Below are 20,220 nucleotides of genomic sequence, written 5' to 3'. Positions count from 1 at the left end.
TGCACCCAGTTTCCAACTGTGACAGCTCCAGGGTCTGGCTTCCTAAGAGGTGCTGTAGGATGTTAGCTGGATATGTGAGAGGGCCCTGGGCCTCCTCGAAGGAGCTGTGACAACCTGGGAGTTACCAAACCTTCTGTAAGTTTCCTGGGCTGTAAAGCGGGATTGTGTGAGGAGTAAATATGCACATGCGTGAGACGTTCAGTGGGGTGCCTGGCAGGGAGCAGGGGCATGTGTGTTGTTGCTGACGCCTGGAGCTGTCAGGATTCACACCATGTATGTGACCAGTCTGCTGCAGCATGATACCGGATAGCATCGCTCTGGGTGGCAGGTTGTTTTCAAACACACACACTCACAGCAGGTGGTCAGTCTGGTTTAATCCATTATGGCTTTTTTTCAGAGTAGGAGATTCACATGCAAGAGAACACAAGTTACAAATGCTCAAAAAGGTGTCCAGAACTCTGGCTCATTCATGAGGCCTCTTAGGTCACAGGAAATGCTATTTAAGAAGCAGCTTTTGTGTAAAAAAGAAAAATTATATAAAGTTACAAAAATCCCACTGAAGATATATATACACAGCATAGGTGTTTAGGGGACACAGAAAGCACGTTTCACCACATGAGGTGGTCAGAAGACCTGCTCTGGTGCCTCGAAGCATTGTCCTGACCGCCCAAGAGCCTGTTGCCTGCTCGTGGGCCCCCAGGGAAAGAGAGGGTTTGGCTGGGCCTGCCCAGCTACCCAGGACGCTGTCACTGCTATTTCATCGTTTGGTACCTTCATCTTTTGGACCTGGTAATCTACGAGCTTTTCTTTGAAAGTCTTAGACCCAGAATAGTCATGTCACCTGGAGAAGACATGGTCTCCAGGAGTGTGAGGTGGCAGTTATGGGCACTGAGACCCACTCTTCTCCTAGATAATAGGGCAAAGGTCAGTTTTTCTCCCTGCTTCAAGAATGAAAACGGATGCTCCTTGAACCAAAAAATCTTGGATCATTCTCAAGAAAAGTGTCTGGCATGAGCAGGGGCACCAATGCAGACAAAAGCCACTGGGGCCTGCTGGGTTGGCCCCACAGTGGTTTCTGTCTTACTTGTCCCCTGTCCCATCCTGTCCCCCCGCTCCTGGCATGAAATGCTTCCTGTGATGGGGGTAGCAAGGCTCCATCTGCTTTGTCCTTTGTGCTTATGTTTGGCAGAGGTTAAAGGGCTTACGGTTGTGGGACGGAAATGTGGAGGAGTGGCAGAATATTCACAATGCCCTCCTGTGCAGTGGTTAGAGACGCTAAGCCGAGGGGATCCGTCTTGTGTGCAGGGCTCAGGAACTCCCCTTGGGGCTGTGAGGAGGCCCGCTCTATCAGCAACTCCCGCTGCTGCGTGAGAAGTCACAGCGTCCCCAACACAGCTGGTCCCCTGGCCACGCTCTGGCCAGCGGGTCAGAGTGAAGGCCTGCGTGGCTCGGGTTGCCAGGGCAGGGCAGGCCTTCAGTCGGAGTCGGAGTCGGAATTCTCTTCTGAAAGGAAAGCAAAGAGGAGGCTTGGCAGGAGTTTCCTGGCCCGTGGTGCCTGGGAGCAGTCTCTGCAGAGGCACAGCGGGGCTGTTGGCTGGAGCCCTGAGCTTAGTTAGGCCCCTCTTGCAGCTGACTGTGCTGTGGGTGGGGTCTGCGTGGTGTGAGGGCCTGGGGCCCTCCACAGGCAGCTGCTCTCACCTCCAGGGCGCAGTCCACAGGAGGTGGGAGCCCAGATGCCCTTTCCTCTGGGGCTCCAGGCCCCCCTAAGTCTCCTGAGCTGTTCTCACCTGGTGGTGTCAGGGCTGTACATCTGCACCCCAACCCTACCCCGCAATGTAGCAGGACAACGTGAGGACAGATATTTTCTTGTTTAGGAAACTCAAATATACTGGAAAATCAGGAAACTTCTTTTTTGCCATTTTATAGTTTCAAACCCCCTTACCCCCAAACTTATTTTACATCGTGATCAGAAATAATGGTATGGCTATGTTGTCACAGTTGAAAAACCAGCCATCCAACCTGCAACTTCTTTTGTTTGAAAATAAAATCAGGTAAGGGCACAATAGCCATTTTGAGCCGAAGCGTGGTTGGATGGGCTAGAATGTCGGTTGTACTTTTCTTGGATATAAAAAGCAGAACAAGCCTGAGCTTGCCCGTGTTTGCCTGAGCGCAGTGGTGCTAAGGATGAGAGCCCGGTTCTCTGGCCCTTAAGCCATGGGCAGGCGAGACTGCACGGGGGCCTGGCTTGGGGCAGGTACTGCTCTGCAGCCCAGTGGACAGTGCCCAGGAGTGGAAGCGGAGTGACTGGCTGCCCTGGGGGACTCATCAGGGATGATTTCACTGAGGAGGACGTACCACGCATGCCCTCATCTTGCCCTTCCTGGAAAGGCTGAGGCCCCAGGGAGCCTGGGGCTTCTCCAAGGGGCCCAGCCTTATGATCAGTGCTGCATGAAGGGATGTGAGAACCAGGCTGTAAAAATACTTCCTGCCCATGGAGAGAGAAATGCTCCTACTCCAGCCTTAAACCAGCCAAGTGTTCCCAAGGGAGAGCAAGGTCCCTGCCCCAACCATCCTGGGTGATCAGCCTGGTTCCTGGGTGGAAGCTCGCAGGGTGGCCACCCACCTTCCTCCTTGTTGGCTGTGGTCTCATCTGCCGAGTCCCCTTGTTTGAGGAATTTGGCCACGTCGTTAAAGATCAGGTAGAAGTCAATTGCAAACACGATGGTGGCAAAGAAGCCAAACACCTGAGTGATACAGGGGGATAGGGTGGATGGGACGTGTCATTGGGAGCTGGAAGTCTCTGGTCCAGGAGTCTGAGAAGCAGCTGCCTCAGCCTCACCACCTGTTTTTATCTGCTCAGATAAGCAGCTTGGATTGGCAGGCACAGGCCCCTCCCCTCCCATTAATGACAAATAGGAAAATGAGCTGTTAATTTGGTTAGGAGTAGGTCTTTAATTAGAGGACTTTGGAATCGTTGAGATACATATGAAAGCCCAAGGGGCCTAAGCAAGGATAGAACATGCCCCAGATGCTAAGTGGGTGTCCTGAGGGGCATCTGGGGCTTTAGGAGAGGTGGGGTGAACTTGGGCACCCCTCTCCCAGGGGTAGGGCGGTTACTCACCCCGGCTGCTTTGGAAGCCCCGTCTGAGTATTTGGCGACAGCGGTGATGGAGATGGCAAAGTAGATGAGGGCCGCTGTGACACAGCGTAGGAAGTCCTAGGGACAGAGGGGCATGGTCACACTACCCTGAGCTCCCTGGAGTGCACAGCAGGGGAGGGGGCCAGCTGGGAGCTGAGGCAGGGATGAGGGACTCAGAAGGGCACTGGGTGGCTGAAACGGCCGGAATCCTACTGTTCCCAGAGGAGCATGGGCCTGACAGCCTGGACACACCCAGGTCCAGCATCCATGGTGCCCCCACCCTGCCCTTTTCCCAGCCCCACTCCTGCCCCTGCTCAGGTGCCTCCTGTGGTCTGCCTGCAGCTGAGACTCCCCTGTCCTTGGTCTGCCCTTTGCCCAGTGGACATCAGGGTATGGACCAGGCTGCAGCTCACCCTGGCCTGGCCTGTATGCAGACGTCCCCGTTTGGCGGGGAGGGAGAAGTTGGAATCCTGTCACCTGCTTCCTTCTGGTTCTCTAATGGGGACATCTGGCCCTGGGCCCTGCTTTGCCACATACCTGTGGTGGATCCATTTATGTATTATGTTTTCTGCTTACTTGTCCCTAAAATGGGGACACAGAGGGTGCAGCCCATGAGGGAGAATGGTGGGTATGAAGTCAAGAGACCAGGGTTCAAATGCAGCTTTTCCTGTCCCTTCTCTCTGACCCATTTCATACAGCAAGAAGTCTGAGGTGGGGTTGTGGGCCCTCCCAGGTGATAAACGCGTTGCTTGAGGGCTGTTCACTGGGGTCTGGGTAAGCCCTGCAAGTCCTCCGTTAACCTGCCCTGCCCCTGTGGAAATGGCTTGAATTCCTGCGGCTGAGGCTCATTCCGCAGGCCTAGTTGGGAGCACCGGCGCCACCTGGTGGCCAGTCGCGAGGATGCCGTCTGGGGTTCCCTGACTCACAGAAAGACTGGAGGCTCCGGAGGTGCGCGACCTGATCTGGGTCACGTGGCTGCTGAGTGATGGGGCCCGGATCATCTGAAGCCAAGTCTACCCGCCTGGGTCCAACCAACGGCAAACTGCCCCTCCAGCGCATTGATGAAAGGGGGAGGGCCAAAAGGCACAACTCTCTGTAACCGGCGGCCAACCCCTTCCTTGTGGGGCCCCAGCCCTCACCATCATGGGCCAGCACAATCCCTGCCACTTGTCATTCAGCTGCATGGCATCAGCAAAGAGGAAGAAGAGGGCCAGCAGGAACTCCAGCAGGGGCGCTGTGAGGAAGGCAGATGCTGAGGACGCCACGTAGCAGACAAAGGTGATGAAGGAGAGACCCTGGGGGATGGGGAGAGGAAGTCAGAGGCTTGGCACTTGCCCAGTGCCCCTCTGAGCCTCCCTGCAGTCAGTAATAGAGGCGGCTCCCTTAGCAGATATGATCTGCCTTCATTTGTGCAGCTGCCAGGATTAGAACCGGGTCATGGGGCCCATGCCCATGCTGCCCCCAGTGCTTCTAGGCATGGCCCTGGGTCCTGACCCCACGCCAGCTCCCTGCCAGGACCCAATCAGGAAGCCCCAGACTCGACGTGTGTCTGGCCCCACAGGAGGCCACCCCACCCCAGCAGGCTCTAGGGCAGAATCCACCCAACTGAGATGGTGCCCAACAGGGCTAATCAAACCTAAGCAGTCTCAAAGGCAGCCCACTAAGCAGGAACCAGATTAAAAAAAAAATCACTTCCAACACAAGATTTGTGTTTTTTCACTGAATGTAAATTTTACCTGAAAAATAAATAAATCCGAAATTTAGTTAAGGATATGCATGCTTAAGTGTTTAGAGTTGAAATGTACTGATAACTGCAATTTATTCTAAATGTATCAAAAAATAAAATGGATCGATGGACAGATATGTGAAAAATAGAGCAACATGTTAACTGTACAATCCAGGTAATGGGTATATGGGTGTTAACAGTTATAAGTCTTCCTGCTTTTTAATATATGCAAATTTTCATAATAAGACATAAACATCCAGAAGAGGGGTGTTGACACCGACACCTCAGGGCCTGCTGATCTTTGGAAGAGCTGTAGCCTGGCCCACATATTGTGGTGGGAACTGGTACTGGTGGATGCCAGAAGCCCCCAGTTATTTCCACAGAGTGTACACTGCAGAGCAGGCCAAGGTGATGGGTTTGTTCACTGGGCCAGTGCCTGCTGGGACTTGGGCAATCTCCTGGGATCCTAACAGCCACCCATGTGCCAGAAGCTGCTCACCGCCCACTTTACAGATGAGAAGACTGAGGTTCAGAGAAGTGACATGATTGCTCAGTGTTATGCAGCTAATAAGAGGGCACCAGAATTTGAACCCGGACCAAGCTGACCCCACAGATGGAGTTCTTAAGTAAGCCTGCCCTGGGACTACTGGCTTTTATCTGCTCTGGTTTCTGTCACTGTGGCTGGGTTTGAACATGTCCATGGCTGAGTAGTTTGTAATGGGGCCCAGGGACCCCATAGGGATGCCTAGATGCCCCACAGGAAGCACTGTGGTTGCTTCAAATGAGCTGCAGAAATCCCAGGGAGTCCCCAGGGTACCCACATCTGCCCCGAACATGGCCATGGGGGTAGCTGAGCCCAACTTGAATGGATGGGAAACTAAGGCAGAGGTGTCTGAGAGGCTGCCATGGGACCCTGACCTGGCCTGTCCATAGCTCCTGTTTTACTTCCTCTATGGTGGGCTGTTCTTCTGTCCCTCCCCTTCCTGAACCTCATCCCCCAAAGCCTGACTCTGAGGATCCCCCTCTTGATTCCTATTTCCTCATTCCCCAATTCCTGGTAGCCACTTCTTCCCCCTTTCTGTCCACGTCAGTCTCCCCACGTGCTTGGGCCTCGGGGCAGACAGGAGATGACCAGAGACAGGAGTGACCTGGAGTGGCTCCCCTCCTGTTGTCAGTGCCCACTGCTCACCCTTCCTTCCTCCCCACTCCTCATCCTCCTCCACCAAGATTCCTGACACCCAGCTATGTCCCAGACCTACGAGGTGGGTCTGACTGGGGTGGAGTGGGGGTCTCCTCAGTGGATGATGGATTGATTCAAGGCCTCTCCCCAAAAACTCCCACCAATCTCTGGAGTGGCCAACTAGGAGGTGACCCCTTGGAGTGAGGGCTGTGGGTCCTGGGCCCTGGTGCCTTACTTGGGAGTTGGGCAGGTGCTGGGAGTTGGGCTGACCCTAGGCACTCAAGAGGTGGTAGGACTGCCTCCTGCCACCTGCTCCCGGTAGAACAAAGGAGAGGTCGGGGTAGAATCCGCCTTTCTCTGACCCCCATACCCCTCTGTCTTTGCTGCCTCCCGAACTTCATCTGATCCACCTGTCAAATCACCTTGGTGCTCGGGCCTCTGCTTTCTTATCAGCAAAATGGGAATAAAGACAGGAGCTCTAAAGTTGCTGGGGATCTAAGTAGTAAGTGCCTCCCCTATCTCGCTTCCCCTTTGCCTGGCTTCTTCCTCACCTTCCCTCAATGGAGGCCCAACACCAATCCCCACCCTACAAGCGGACAATGGCGGAGTTTTCAGTGTCCCGAGGACAAAGGCTTGATGGGCCGGGGTGGGGGATGTGGGAAGGAGGAAGAAGCTCTGCGGGGGCGGGGCGGCTGGATCCCAGCGAGTGAGGGGAGGAGGTGGATGAAGTCACCCCGCTGGGCTTCCGCCCCGCCCCTCTTCCTGCGCGCCCCCCACACTACTGCTCGGGCCTCACCCAATCCCGGGGGTCCCCCTCCCAGCTGGTTGCACACTACTCCAGTCTCCGCCTCGCAGCTCCGGGCCCGGCCGGTCCTCCCTGCGCCCAAGAAAACCGGCCAGGGCGCCCCGACCCGGGGGGTCGTGAAGGGGCCCAGAGAGGGTGGAAGCGCTCGATGTCACACAGCGCCGGGCTGCGCTTCCAGTGGCCGGGACGCGGCGTCCTAGGACCCCTCCCCAGGCTCCCCTAAGGTCCCCAGCTTTGCACTCGCGGGTAAAAAACCCGGGAAGGCCCGGGGTCGGGCTCCGCCCCGTCTCTAACCCACGCGCTGAACTTCAGTGAGTCTGTCCGAAGCGTGGGCAAGTTTGCCCAACTTGGCAGGGCTCCGACAGGGGTCGGCCGGGCACGTCTGGACAGCCGTACCCGCCTCGCGAGGGGCGCCGCCCAGGGGGCCGGCCGGTGGGGGTCGCGCCGCGCCGCACTCACCGACTCCGCCAGCAGGAGGCGGCCTTTGAGCGAGCAGAGGAAGGCGCGCGCTGGCAGGAGGGCGCGGAGCCCCGGGACCGGCGCGCCGGGCGGGGCGCGGCCGGCGGGGTCGGGGTCCGGGTCGGGGTCCGGGTCTGGGGGCCACATGGCGACGGCGGCACGGACCAGGCTTGGCCTCGCTCTCTCTGCCCGCGAACCCGGGAGGGAAGCGGAAACCCAGGCTGTGCGGAAGGAGAGAAAAGGCAGGCGAGCTCAGCGGTGGGGTGCATCCCCTCCCCGCCCCGCCCCCGCCCCGCCTCCCCTCTGCCCCCTCCTCCTCTCCTTCCCTTCTTCCCCTCTTCCGCCCTCCTTCCTCCTCCCTTCGGACCCCGGCTATTCAGGCTGCTTGGGCCCGCGCTGGTCCGGACCCGCCGCTGTGCTGGCCTGGGGCCTCCTCAGACCCCACACATTCTCCTCTCATCCCTGTCCTGGCGGTTCGAGACCTTTTTGCCACCCCTGAACACCCGTCGGAGCTCCCACCTATCTCTTCTTGCCCAGAAGGGTTGTCTACACTCGCTGTCTCCCGGTCCTAGCTTCATGCATATGTGCACCTCCGGGACTCAGGACACTAGGCGTCCAACAGCGAGACTCTGCCTAGTCCTGTGGCTTTGACCTCGCTGCCAGCTCCCGACCCCACTTCCTCTCTCTTTCTCCCCTGGACACCCCTCATCCCTCCCAACCTTGGCCAGCCCGGCCTCCCCTGCCAGCATCTGTTGGCTGCCCCAGGCCTGCATTCTGCCATTCTACCCCATTTATCCCGGAGGACACCCACACACACCTCTCAGCCACAACACACACACACACACACACCACCCTTTTGGGCCTCTGCAGTTCAGTGTGACCAAGACCCAGCCCATGACATTCTCCCTGTGCCTGCGCTTCTGCAAGGGGCACTGCCATTCATCTTTCCACCCCAAGAGCCAGAGTCCCTTGGCGATTGCCCTTGTTTTCCCTCACCCTCACCATCAATCCATCAAGGCAGCACATTTTCACCTTCTACGCTTTCATCGAGGTCCACTTACCACCATCATGGCCCCCACTAGATCCCAGACCACTTCTGTCTTCTCCCTGCCTTGATCTGAGGAAGCAGCCAGAGGGATGCTTAAATCCTCAATCACCGTCACCTCCATCCACTCACCAATGGAACCTTGGGAGCTTTACATCTTGCTTGGTATGGGGTCTTGCTATAGGGACTAAAAGCATAACCCCTTACTGCCCTGTACTCTCGGTCTCTCTCACTGATGTGCCTTCTCATAGTTTCTTGAACAAACCAGACTCCCTCCTGCCATGGGGCCTTTGCACATGCTGACCCTTCTGCCTGAAGTGCCCTTTTTTCCAGTTTGTTATCTGATCAGTTCCTCTTTAGTCTTCTGTGATCACGATGCAGCAGCACTTCCTCAGAGAAGACTTCACTGACCTCTCCAGCTAGGTAAGAGGCACTTATTTATTCATTCAACAGCAGAGCTAGAAGCCCAAGATCCAGGGAAGGCCCAGGTTATTTGAGGGTGGGTGGACACGGATAAACACTAAATGTGTCCAGAGAATCCTGAATAAGATGATTGCTGGTCATAGATGTTTGGCAGGTTCAGAGGGCAGCCCGGCAGCCTGTGTGGGAAAAAGGCCTGAGCTAGTGGCCAGCAGGAAGAGATAGATTGTGGACGCCCAGGCCCTGGTGTTTGGAATTTACCCCACATTTCTTGAGGGGAGGCCAGGTGAGAGTTAAAACAGAGGACCACCTGATTCTGACCTGTGCTAATTAAAATGTGGCTCAAAACTATACCACTCAGTAATAAAACAACCCAATTTTTAAAAGGGGCCAAAGATTTGAACACACAATTCAATAAAGATGTATAAACTTCCAATAAGCACATGAAAAGATTCTCAGCATCAGTAGACCTCTAGAAATGCAAATTAAAGCCACAGTGAGATACTATACCTATTAAGATGGCTTAATAAAAAGGGACACTACTATTTAAGTGCTGGTGAGGATGTGTAGCAGCTGGAACTCGCATGCACTGTTGACCCAGGTGGCAATTGTTACTACCAGTTTGGAGCTGTTTCTTAAACAGAGGCCTACCATATGACCCAGCCGTTTTACTCATAGGTATTTACCCGAGAGAAATGAAAGCACATCTCTATACAAAGGCTTGTACACCAATGTTCACAGTGGTTGTTTTTAGTAGCTTAAAGTGGAAACCACCGGTGTTTCAACAGGGGAAAGGATACACTAACTGTGGGACATCCATACAAGGGAATACTTCTCAGCAATAAAAAGGAAGAAATCATTGATAAATGCAACAATATGGATGCATTTTGCAGATATTATGTTGAATGAAAGAAGTCAGACTCAAAAGGGGACATACTCTGATTTCATTTTTATGAAATTGTAGAACAGGTGAAAGTAAGCTATCATGGCAAATCAGATCCATGGTTACCTGGGATTGGGGCAGGAGGAAACTATCTGGGGTACTGGAAACGTTCTTTATTTTGACTGGGGTGGTGGTTACATGGGGACATACATTTGCCAGAACATATCAAACTGTGCACTTAACATGGGTGCATTTTATTTCATGAAATTTATATCTCAGTTTACTGAAAGGGTACTGAGAAAAAGAAAATACAGTGACAGACTAGAGTGGCTGAGAGGGCCCAGGGAGAGGGCAAGTAGAACGGGGTAGGTGACCTTCATTGAGGGGACTGGATACCCGTGACACTGTCCATCGCACCACAGGCTGTGAGCTCCCTGGGGACTGGCCCCAGCCCAGAACCTCTCACAAAGGATGGCACCTGGAAATGTGTACTATGGAATGAAGGAGGGTGGCTCTATTCCCTTTACATTCCTTGTGTAAGGAATATTTTCCATTCTCGTCCAGTTATTTATTTTATTCTTTCAGTTGTAATTATTAATAAATACTGTTGTGCTTCATTTTATTGGTTGTTGTTCCATCTTTGGCCATTAGGCGGGCTCCTGTGTACCTAAAATGCCCCATCTTTTTATTTTTTCCCATTTCCTTATTTTCTGACACTATAAGATGCTTCAGGTGTATTTTGTATTCTCCCCACCCCAGGACTAGAATGAGCCTTTTCTCCAAGAAGCTCTGCTACTTTTTATTGGAGAATGGTATTTAGAAACCAAAATCTTTCTGGGCAGTTTTTATTTGCATTTCTCTAGTCATGAGTGGATTGAGCACTTTTTTTTCCCCTGTGTGAGAGCCATTTGCATTTCCTTTTCCGAGAACTGACTTTTCACATACTTTGTATATTTTTGTATTAAATTGTTGGTTTGAAAAATTGATAGATTAAGAATGCATATGTTCAAAAAATTGGTCCTTTTTCTGAAATGTGAGTTATGAATATTTTTTCCTGGTTTGTCGTTTGCCTTTTACTTTGCGTTTTTGCAATACAGGTTTTTTGTTTTTTCTTTTAGAACCTGCTGATTTTCTCCTTTAATCTATAAATGCTGTGAACAACAGTAGTGATTTTCCTAATGCTCACCATCTTTAGAGTTGTGGGATGTGCCTTTCTTAGTCATGGGGTTATCTTTTTGATAAACCTCTGGATTCATTTTAGTAGTATTTTTATTTGGGATTTTTTACCTTTATTTTCATAAATAGAATTGAGCCGTAGTTTTTGTTTCATTTTATTATTTGTGTTATCCTTTATTTAAGTCTTTCTTGTTTCCAAACTAAGGCACTTAAAACCATTTCGGACACATTCCAAAACCATTGCTCTAGTTTTTTATCCATTTCTTATTAGTTCATAGTTTCAGTTTTAATTTCCTCTCTGATTCATGAATTTTTAAATAATGTAAAGGGGTATTTAAAGATTTTTAATTAGATAAATTTTTGGCTATACTTTTGTGGTTAATTTCTAATTTTATTATTTTTCTTCAGAGAATAGGTCTGTATGTTCTGCTTTTTGGAATTCATTGAGATTTTCTTTGTGTCTTAATGGTCAATTTTTGTAAATGTTCCTTTTGTGTTTAAAAAGACTGAATATTCTCTCTTAGTTGGGTACAAAATTTATCTATATATCATATATTTTGTTAATTATGTAATTTAAACCCTCTGTATACTTATCCTTTTTTTCACTTGATGTCTTGACTTATTAAAACAGGATGTTAAAGCTACTTATTAAGGTTTTAGATTTATTACTCTGTTCTTGCATTTCTAATAGTTCTTGAGGTTTTTTATTTTATTTTAAGCTATGGTCTTAAATGAACAAATATATTTTGTTCAGTAGTGGTAGCAATTAAGAGCATAAGCCCTGGGTTTAAATCAAGGTTATACCACTCTTCTTCTTTTTTTTTTTTAATTTATTGGGGTGACAATTGTTAGTAAAATTACATAGATTTCAGGTGTACAATTCTGTATTACATCATCTATAAATCGCATTGTGTGTTCACCACCCAGAGTCAGTTCTCCTTCCATCACCATATATTTGATCCCCCTTACCCTCATCTCCCACCCCCCACCCCCTTACTCTCTGGTAACCACGAAACTATTGTCTGTGTCTATGAGTTTTTGTTTCTCATTTGTTTGTCTTGTTCTTTTGTTGTTTTTGGTTTATATACCACATATCGGTGAAATCGTACGGGTCTCTGCTTTTTCTGTCTGACTTATTTCGCTTAGCGTTATACTCTCAAGATCCATTTATGTTGTCAAAAATGTTTATACCATTCTTGTTCTCAGTTTCTCCATCCACAAAATTGAGATAATAATACTACCTAAGTCATATTCTTATTGTAAGGATTAAATGAGTTAATACATATATAAGTATCTTAAAATAGTGCCTGGCATATTATAAGGTTTTATTAATTTTTTTTTCCTAGTGAATGCTTTTAGCTTTGAATTCTATTTCATTAATATTTCACCATGCCTACCTTTTTTTTGTTAGCATTTACCTGGCATATCTTATTTATATTTTTATCATGTAAGCATTTAATGCTATAAATATCTCTCTAAGTACTACTTTAGTTTCATCTCACAAATTTTGATATGTTGTGTTTTCATTTTTCTTCATGTCAAAATATTTTCTAATTTCTCTTGAGACTTTACCTTTGACCCACAGATTGTTTGGCAGAGTGTTGTTTAATTTCTAAACATTTGGAGATCTTCCAATTATCTTCTGTTATTAATTTCCAGCTTAATTCCATGATGGTCAGAGAACATACTTTGTATGATTTCAGTTCTTTTAAATGTATTGAGGTTTGTTTTATGATTCAGGATATGGTCCATCTTGGTGAATGCTCTATGCACTTGAAAGGAAAGTGTATTTATTTGTTGAGTGAAGTGTTCTATAAATGTCAGGTAGATTCAGTTGATTGGTGGTGGTGTTTAGTTCTTTTATATCCTTGCTGATTTTCTGTATACCTGTTCTGTTAATTACTGAGAGAAAAAAGTTGATGTCTTCAACAGCAATTGTGGATTTGTCTATTTTTTTTCAGTTCGATCTTTTATGCTTTATGCATTTTGAGGCTGTTGTTAGGAACATTTAGGATTGTTACATCTTCATAGGGTTAATTGATCCTTTTATCATTATGTACTATCCCTGGTTATTATCTTTGCTTTATACGGTATTTATTTTGTGATATTTATATAACTGTTCCAGTTTTCTTTTGACTGGTGTTTGCATGGAATATCCTTTTCCATCCTTTTGTTTTTAATCTGTTTATAGCGTTATATTTAAGGTGGGTTTCCCACAGATGACATACAGTTGGGTCTTTTTTTTTTTAAGTCCGTCTGACAATTGCTGTATTTTAATTGGTGTGTTTAGATCATTTACATTTAATGTAATTATTTGTATATTTGGATTTAGGTCTACCATTTTTTTAATTTGTTTTGTTTGTTCCTTCTGTTTTTGTTCTCATTTTTCCTTTCCTGCCTTCTTTTGGATTATTTGAACACTTTTTTTAGTATCATTGTAAGTTATCGACTGAGTTTTTTACTCTCTTTGTACAGGGTTTTCTATAGAGATTTCCATATACATGTTTAACTTTTCACAGTCTACTTAGAATTAGTATTTTACCACTTTAAATGCAATGTAGAGACCCGACCACCATATAGGTTCTTTTATCCTCTACTCTTTATGCTGTAGTTGTCCTATATATTACGTCTGCATACGTTGGCAATCTCATCAGATGCTATGATTTTTGCTTTTAAATATAAAACATTTTAAAGAACCTGAGGAGAAGAATATTCTATTCATCCAGGTACAGTAGTTCCCTCTTATCCACGGTTTCACTTTCCAAAGTTTCGGTTTCCTATGGTCAACTGTGGTCCAAAAATATTAAATGGAAAAGTCCGGAAATAAACAATTCATGAGTTTTAACTTGTGTGCTGTTCTGAGTCGTGTGATGAAATCTTGCACTGTCCTGCCTCATCTCATATAGATACAAAAAAAGGGGGGAGGGGAATGTTTTTTAACTTGTAATGAGAACTTTTAGGATTTCCTCTCTTAGCAACTTTCAAATATGTCATATAGCGGTATTAACTGTAGTCATCATGTTGTACATTACATCTCCAGTACTTATTTAATCTTATAACTGGAAGTTTTTACCTTTTGACCACCTTCATCCAATTCCCAATTCCCCCTACCCCCGCCTCTGGTAACTACAAACCTGATCCTTTTTTATGAGTTTTTTTTTTTCTTTTTAGAGTCTACATATTAAGTAAGAGCATACAGTATTTGTCTTTTTGTCTGACCTAACTTCACTTAGCATAACGTCCTCAAGGTCCATCCAGGTTGCTGCAAATGGCAGGGTTTCCTTCTTTTTTAATGGCTGAATATTCCATTGTGTATATGTGCCACATTTTCTTTATCCATTCATCTGTCGGATAAATACTTGGGTTGTTTCCATGCCTTGGCTGTTGTAAATAACTCTGCAATGAACATAGGGGTGCGGCTAGCTCTTCAACTTAATGTTTTAGTTTCCTCTGGATATATACCCAGAAGCAGAATTTCCGGGTCAGATAGTAGTTCTATTTTTAATTTTTTCTGATATTTACTATTTCTGTTGCTCATCCATCATCCTTGGAATTTCATGTTTCTCTCTGATACCATTTCCCTCTGTCTAAAGGACTTCCTCTGGCAGTTCTTTCAGAGCAGATCTGCTTGGTGATGTGTTCTTTTAGTTTTCCACATTTTGAGAATATCTTTTTTTTTTTTTTTTTTTGAAAAGTTAAAAATTCCTTAATTTTTTATTCCTGGTACCACTACCACAATTTACAGGGCAATATACCTGATGTAATGAAAAGAAAAAGAAAAAGACAAAGCTACAACAGATAAAAGACCTCAGGAATGTACATCTAATTGACACTACATTGCATTAATCAATAGCTGCACTTTTTGCAAACTGTGGCTATGACAGTCCTGAACAAGAAGGGTTTCCTGTTTAAGCTGCAGTAACTTTTCTGACTATGGATCATCGTTCCTTCTGTGGCAGATTTTTACAGTTCCTCTAATGCATTTGGGACGACTGTCTCAAAGTAACCTGCAGCTTTCCTGACAACTCCTCGCTCTCTCTCCTGCTAAGAACTGTAGCCCTTTTCTGCTGAGTTTTTAGAACCTTCTGCTACCATATCCACCACTTCCACCACCAGATCCATAACCACCACCATAGGGACTGCCCGAGCTTCTTCCACCAAAACTGCCCCCCTTCATGGGTCCATAATTTGATTGTTGTTGTCCACTATAATTTCCAAAATCATTGTAGTTCCCACCACCACCATAGTTACCGCCAAAATTCCCTTCATTGTAACCGTCATATCCTCCTCCACCGCCGCCGCCGCCATATCCACCGCCTCCTTGGTTTCCATAGCCTGGACCTCCTCCTCCACCATAGCCTCCTCTACTGCTATAGCCAGGACCACCACCATAGTTGCCACCATCACCTCCAAATCCATTATATCCACCATCACCTCCTCCGTAACTACCTCTGCTGCCACCGCCACCACCATAGCCTCCTCTTCCACCAAAGTTTCCACCGCGACCAAAGTTACCCCCACCACCTCCAAAGTTTCCTCCGCGACCCATAAAGTTGCCAGATCCACCTCCACGACCTCTTTGTGATCCAGCAGACTGCATTTCTTGTTTAGAAAGAGCCTTTTTCACTTCACAATTATGCCCATTAATAGTGTGGTATTTCTGAACAACAATTTTATCAACTGTATCATGATCATCAAAAGTTACAAAAGCAAATCCTCTTTTTTTCCCACTCTGCCTGTCTTCCATAACTTCTATGGTTTCAATCTTGCCATACTTTTCAAAGTAGTCTCTCAAATTATATTCTTCTGTATCTTCTTTAATACCACCAACAAAAATTTTCTTCACTGTTAGATGGGCACCAGGCTTTACAGAACCCTCTCTAGAAACAGCTCTCTTTGGTTCCACTACACGCCCATCAACCTTGTGTGGTCGAGCACACATCGCTGCATCCACCTCTTCAACACAAGAGTAAGTAACAAAACCAAAGCCCCTGGAACGTTTTGTTTGGGGATCTCTCATCACCACACAATCCGTGAGTGTGCCCCATTTCTCAAAATGTTCTCTTAAACTATCATCTGTAGTTTCAAAGCTCAGACCACCAATAAACAGTTTTCTCAACTGCTCTGGTTCCTTTGGATCATGGCCCTCCTCCCCCCGGCGGCGGCGGCGACGGCCGGAGTCGGGCTGGGGGCGACCGGGCGGCGGTTTTACCTCCATTTTGAGACCGGACTCGCCTCTTCCAACTCGAGTTCAATATCTGAGAATATCTTTATTTTGCCTTCGTTGGTGAAGGGTATTTTCACTGGATATAGAATTCTGGTATTGACCGTTATTCTTTCAATACTTAAAAACTGTGCCACTTCCTTCTGTGCTCCATGTTCTCTGATGAGAAATCCTCAGTCATTCAAATTGTTCTTTCCCTATAAATAGTACATCGTTTTTCTCTGGCTACTTACAAGATTTTTCCCCCCCTTTATCTTCAGTTTTCAAAACTGGATTATGATATATCTGGGCATGGATTTTTCTAGTTTATTTTGTTTGTTTGGAATATACTGAACTTATATCTGTAAATTTATGTCTTTTGTCAGTTTGGGGAAGTTGTCAGCCATCATTTCTTCAGAACGTTTTTGTGCCATAGTCTTTCTCCTTCTGGGAATCCAGTGATACAAATAATTAAACCTTTTGGTATCATCTCTAAAGTCCCTAAGGCTCTGTTCATTGTTTTCAATCTTTGTATTCTCTTTTTTGGAGGTTGGATAATTTCTATTGATTTATCTTCAAGTTCATGAATTCTTTCCTCTGGCATCTTCATTCTGCTATTAAGCACACCCAGTGAGTTTTCAAATTTTGGTTATTTTGAATATTCAGTTCTAACATTTCCATTTAACTTTTTTATATCTTCTATTTCTCCACTCAGACTTTCTATCTTTCCATTTATTGCATTTATTCTTAAAGCATGATTATAATAATTTCTTTCAAGTCCTTGTCTAATCATCCGAACATTTGCATCATTCTTGGTGAGGTCATAAGGGTGGGGCCCTCCTCCAACAGGATTCGTGTCCCTATAAGAAAAGACAACAAAGAGCTCATTCACACTATTTAATCCTAAGTGCACAAACGAAAGGTCACGTGAGGACACAGAAAGAGGCTGTCTGCAAGCTAGGAAGAGAGCCCTCACCAGAAACTGAATTTGCTGGCACCTTGGACTTCCAGCCTCCAGAACTGTGAGAAAATAAATTTCTGTTGTTTAAGCCATCCAGTCTTAACCTTAATTATATTCTTAGAGGCCACATTTCCAAATATGGGAGGTTCGGGCTTCAGCATGTGAATTTTGGGGTCGGGGGGTACACAAATATTCAGTCCGTAACAACTAGGAATAGAGGGCTTCTCTTGGATCTCATTCTGTCCACACCCAATACATAGTTCTGGATTTTGTATTGCCTGTGAGTCTAGGCTAGAGGAAAAATAAAATGGGAAATTCACTATTGGTTCACTAGTACTTTAAATTCTGGTCTCCTTCTCCAAACTGCTTGCTGCTATTTACTTTTCAGAAATCCCAGAGAGCTGTTCCATACACTGTCCAGGGTGTTTCATTGTATTAAGTCGGAGAGATAAGGTGGCATATGTTTATTTCATCTTCTTAGAACTGGCTTTATGAAAGCATTTTATTTTTAACAATCTTGTGTCATTTTATTCTAGGTGTATCTCTTGGTGGTGTTGTCTGTTGATTCTCTTTTCCCTCATAAGATGTTGAGATTTTTTCGAGTTCTTCATATGTCAAGTAATTATTGATTGTATCTTGCACATTTTGAACATTATTTTATGAATTCTGGATTTGTTGAACTCCTACAGAGAATATTGTTTTTGTTTTTGTTTTTTTTCTTGTTAAAGCAGGCAATCGACCTCGTTAGATTCAGGCCACAATTTCCTACCCACCATTGGACTGTAGTTCAATGTCAGTTCAGTTTTCAAAGGCTTTGTAGTGCTAGTCTGGGATAAATCCCACTTGGTTATGATGTATAATCCTTTTAATATGCTATTAGATTTGGTTTTCTACTACTTTGTTGAGGATTTTTCCAGATATTGGTGTCCATTTTTTTTCTTGTGATGTCTATATCTAGCTTTGGTATCAGGGTAATGCTGGCCACATAGAATGAGTTAGGAAGTATTCCTTTGTCTTCTATTTTTGAGTTTGAGAAGGATTGGTATTAATTCTTTAAATGTTTGGTGGAACTTACCATAAAGCCATGTGGTCCTGGACTTTTATTTGTTGGGAGGTTTTTGGTTACTAATTTGATCTCTTTACTCCTTGTTCTGTTGAGATTTTCTATTTCCTCTTGAGTGAGTTTAGGTAATTTGTGTGTTCCTGGGAAATTGTGCATTTCATCTAATTTGTTGGCATATATTTGATGCTGTGATGATGTCTCAGGGTTGGGACGGGAGAGAATGGTAAAGACAAAAAGTGGTGGTAATGGTTGAACAGCACTGTGAATGTACTAGATATCACTAAATGGTAAATTTCATCTGTATCTTACCATAATAAATTGTTTTTAAGTTGATGTGCCTAAGGCTGAGATGTTTAATTTTTTTATTTTCTTCACTTTGCTTTTTAAAATAGCCATATATAAGATTTGACAAAAGGAAGTCCCCTGAGAATTAAAAAAAAAAATTTGCTACCCTATGTTTTTTTTTTTTTTTTAAGCAAGTGTTTGTCACAGTGATCTTGGTGTCATTACCTGTAAAGAAAAGAAAGTTGTCTTTTGTTTGTCTTCTCACTCAACCACCCTTTCCCTCAGAACGTGTGAGGTACTGTTTGTTTTCGAATATCCAGGCTGGCCTTTGATGTTCGGGTTTGTTCGCTTGTCAATAACATCTTTGTACTCTTTCTCTCATTCTGGAAGCTTTTAGGATTTTTTAAATATTTAGAATCTTATATTTCACCAAGAATGTGGATGTGAGGGTCCTTTTCCAGTAAACGTGGCTCAACACGCGGTGGTCCCTCTCTATCTGAAGATTGCAGCTCTTAGCCAAAGGAAATGTTTTCCTGTTTCGTGGGTTGTTCTTTCCCCTTTCTCTGTTCTCACCTCCTGGAATCCCTTGGAGATAGTTGTTTGACCTCCTGAATCTATCCTCCCTGCCTCTCTTAATTTCTTCTATAAATCTCTCCTTGTCTTTTGGCTTTACTTTCTGTGAGATTTCCTGGACTTTATTTTCCAGATGACTGTCTGTCCATTCTATTGTTCAGGCTTTATGTTACATTTAAAAATCTGCCATAGTTGTTTCCTCACACCCCCAAGAACTGTTAGCTTATTACCCTTTTTTACAGTCTCTTTTGTTTTAAGGATACAGTGTCTGTCTTTATTCTGAATGTATTAGGACTTTTCGGAATCTACATTTCCACCAGATCCGCACATGATAATGACCCCCTCCTGGGCCATTCGCTGCTACTGGCAGATACCTAGTGTAGTTTTGCTCTGAAGGGGTCTCTTCCTGCAGTCTCTGCTGACCATGTCCTGGTCCCAGGCTCCCTTCGCAGCACGACGGGTGGCTGTGTCCAGTCCTGCTCAGCCCAGCCCAGCCCTGCTTCATGCCTTCTCTGTCTTGGTGTGGAAAAACCCTGTGTGCTTCAGAGAGCCACCCCCAGGTGTGAGCAGAGTGGCCACACAAAGGAGTTTAGCAAGGTCCATTGTTTTCCTCTGGATTTTGAACACAGTCATATTTAGCTTCCCTTTTTAGATGAAATTCACATACAATGTAATACAGAGATCTTAAGTATACAGTCAAATGTTTGACAAATGTATACATCTGTGTAACCAGTTCCCCCAGTGAAGATATAAAACTTCCTCATGTCCCCAAAAGTTCCCTTATGCTCCTTTGTAATCAGTCCCCACCCTGTACTTCCTGAGGCAACCACTGTTTCCATTTCTTTTACTACGTTTTCCTGTTCTTGAACTTCATAGACGTGGAATCATATGGTGTAGGTTTCTTTTGTGTCTGGTTTCTTTTCACTCAATACTAGTATGTGAGATTCATCATGATGAATTTTTTACCTTTATCATTCATTATCATGTTGTATTAGTAGCTTCTATTTTATTGCTGAGCACAGTGTATCGCCTTAAAAAATTTGGGCTCTTTTTAGCTTTTTGGCTATTCTGAACATTCTAGTATATCGTTTCTCTTGGCTAAATACCTGAGTCATACGGCAGGCTAATGTGCAGTTTTGAATTTTCTCTAGAATGTAATAAACCCCTCTAGTTGTTCCCACTTTTAGTAGGGTTGCCTCACCCTGGTTGGCCTGCAGGGGGTGGTGTGGGGCTATAGAGCTTCTGGGGCTGGGGCCAGGGGCCGGGCACCAGTAGACGCTGCCCCAGCGCCCATCATCCCCA

The 20,220-nt window shown here is 45.9% G+C and overlaps 2 protein-coding genes across 4 annotated transcripts; both read right to left on the bottom strand.

The window, feature by feature from the left end:
- Window positions 1-354: 354 nt before the first annotated feature.
- CMTM3 (CKLF like MARVEL transmembrane domain containing 3) lies at window positions 355-7,592 on the bottom strand. Of its 2 annotated transcripts, XM_081030817.1 has the most exons (5): window positions 7,310-7,592; window positions 4,279-4,434; window positions 3,122-3,217; window positions 2,624-2,744; window positions 355-1,503 (listed from the first exon to the last, which is right to left on the bottom strand). In XM_081030817.1, the coding sequence occupies exons 1-5, from the start codon at window positions 7,454-7,456 to the stop codon at window positions 1,475-1,477; spliced, it is 549 nt and encodes a 182-aa protein (XP_080886943.1). In that variant the 5' UTR covers window positions 7,457-7,592; the 3' UTR covers window positions 355-1,474. The 2 variants fall into 2 exon arrangements, with proteins under 2 accessions (XP_080886943.1, XP_080886942.1); XM_081030816.1 differs by lacking the exon at window positions 355-1,503 and having other exon boundaries at window positions 2,327-2,744; window positions 7,310-7,576.
- A 6,928-nt stretch (window positions 7,593-14,520) lies between these two features.
- On the bottom strand, window positions 14,521-16,083 carry LOC308490376 (heterogeneous nuclear ribonucleoprotein A3-like). 2 transcript variants are annotated; one of them, XM_081032489.1, is made up of 2 exons: window positions 16,046-16,083; window positions 14,521-15,979 (listed from the first exon to the last, which is right to left on the bottom strand). In XM_081032489.1, exons 1-2 carry the CDS (start codon window positions 16,049-16,051, stop codon window positions 14,909-14,911), a joined length of 1,077 nt encoding a protein of 358 aa, XP_080888615.1. In that variant the 5' UTR covers window positions 16,052-16,083; the 3' UTR covers window positions 14,521-14,908. The 2 variants fall into 2 exon arrangements, with proteins under 2 accessions (XP_080888615.1, XP_080888614.1); XM_081032488.1 differs by having other exon boundaries at window positions 14,521-16,083.
- Window positions 16,084-20,220: the final 4,137 nt, after the last annotated feature.

Source organism: Rhinolophus hipposideros (genome assembly GCF_964194185.1).
Source record: "Rhinolophus hipposideros genome assembly, chromosome: 21".
NCBI lineage: Eukaryota > Metazoa > Chordata > Mammalia > Chiroptera > Rhinolophidae > Rhinolophus > Rhinolophus hipposideros.
The sequence above is the reverse complement of the archived record's forward strand: the minus strand, read 5'-3'. Positions and strand labels throughout refer to the sequence as shown.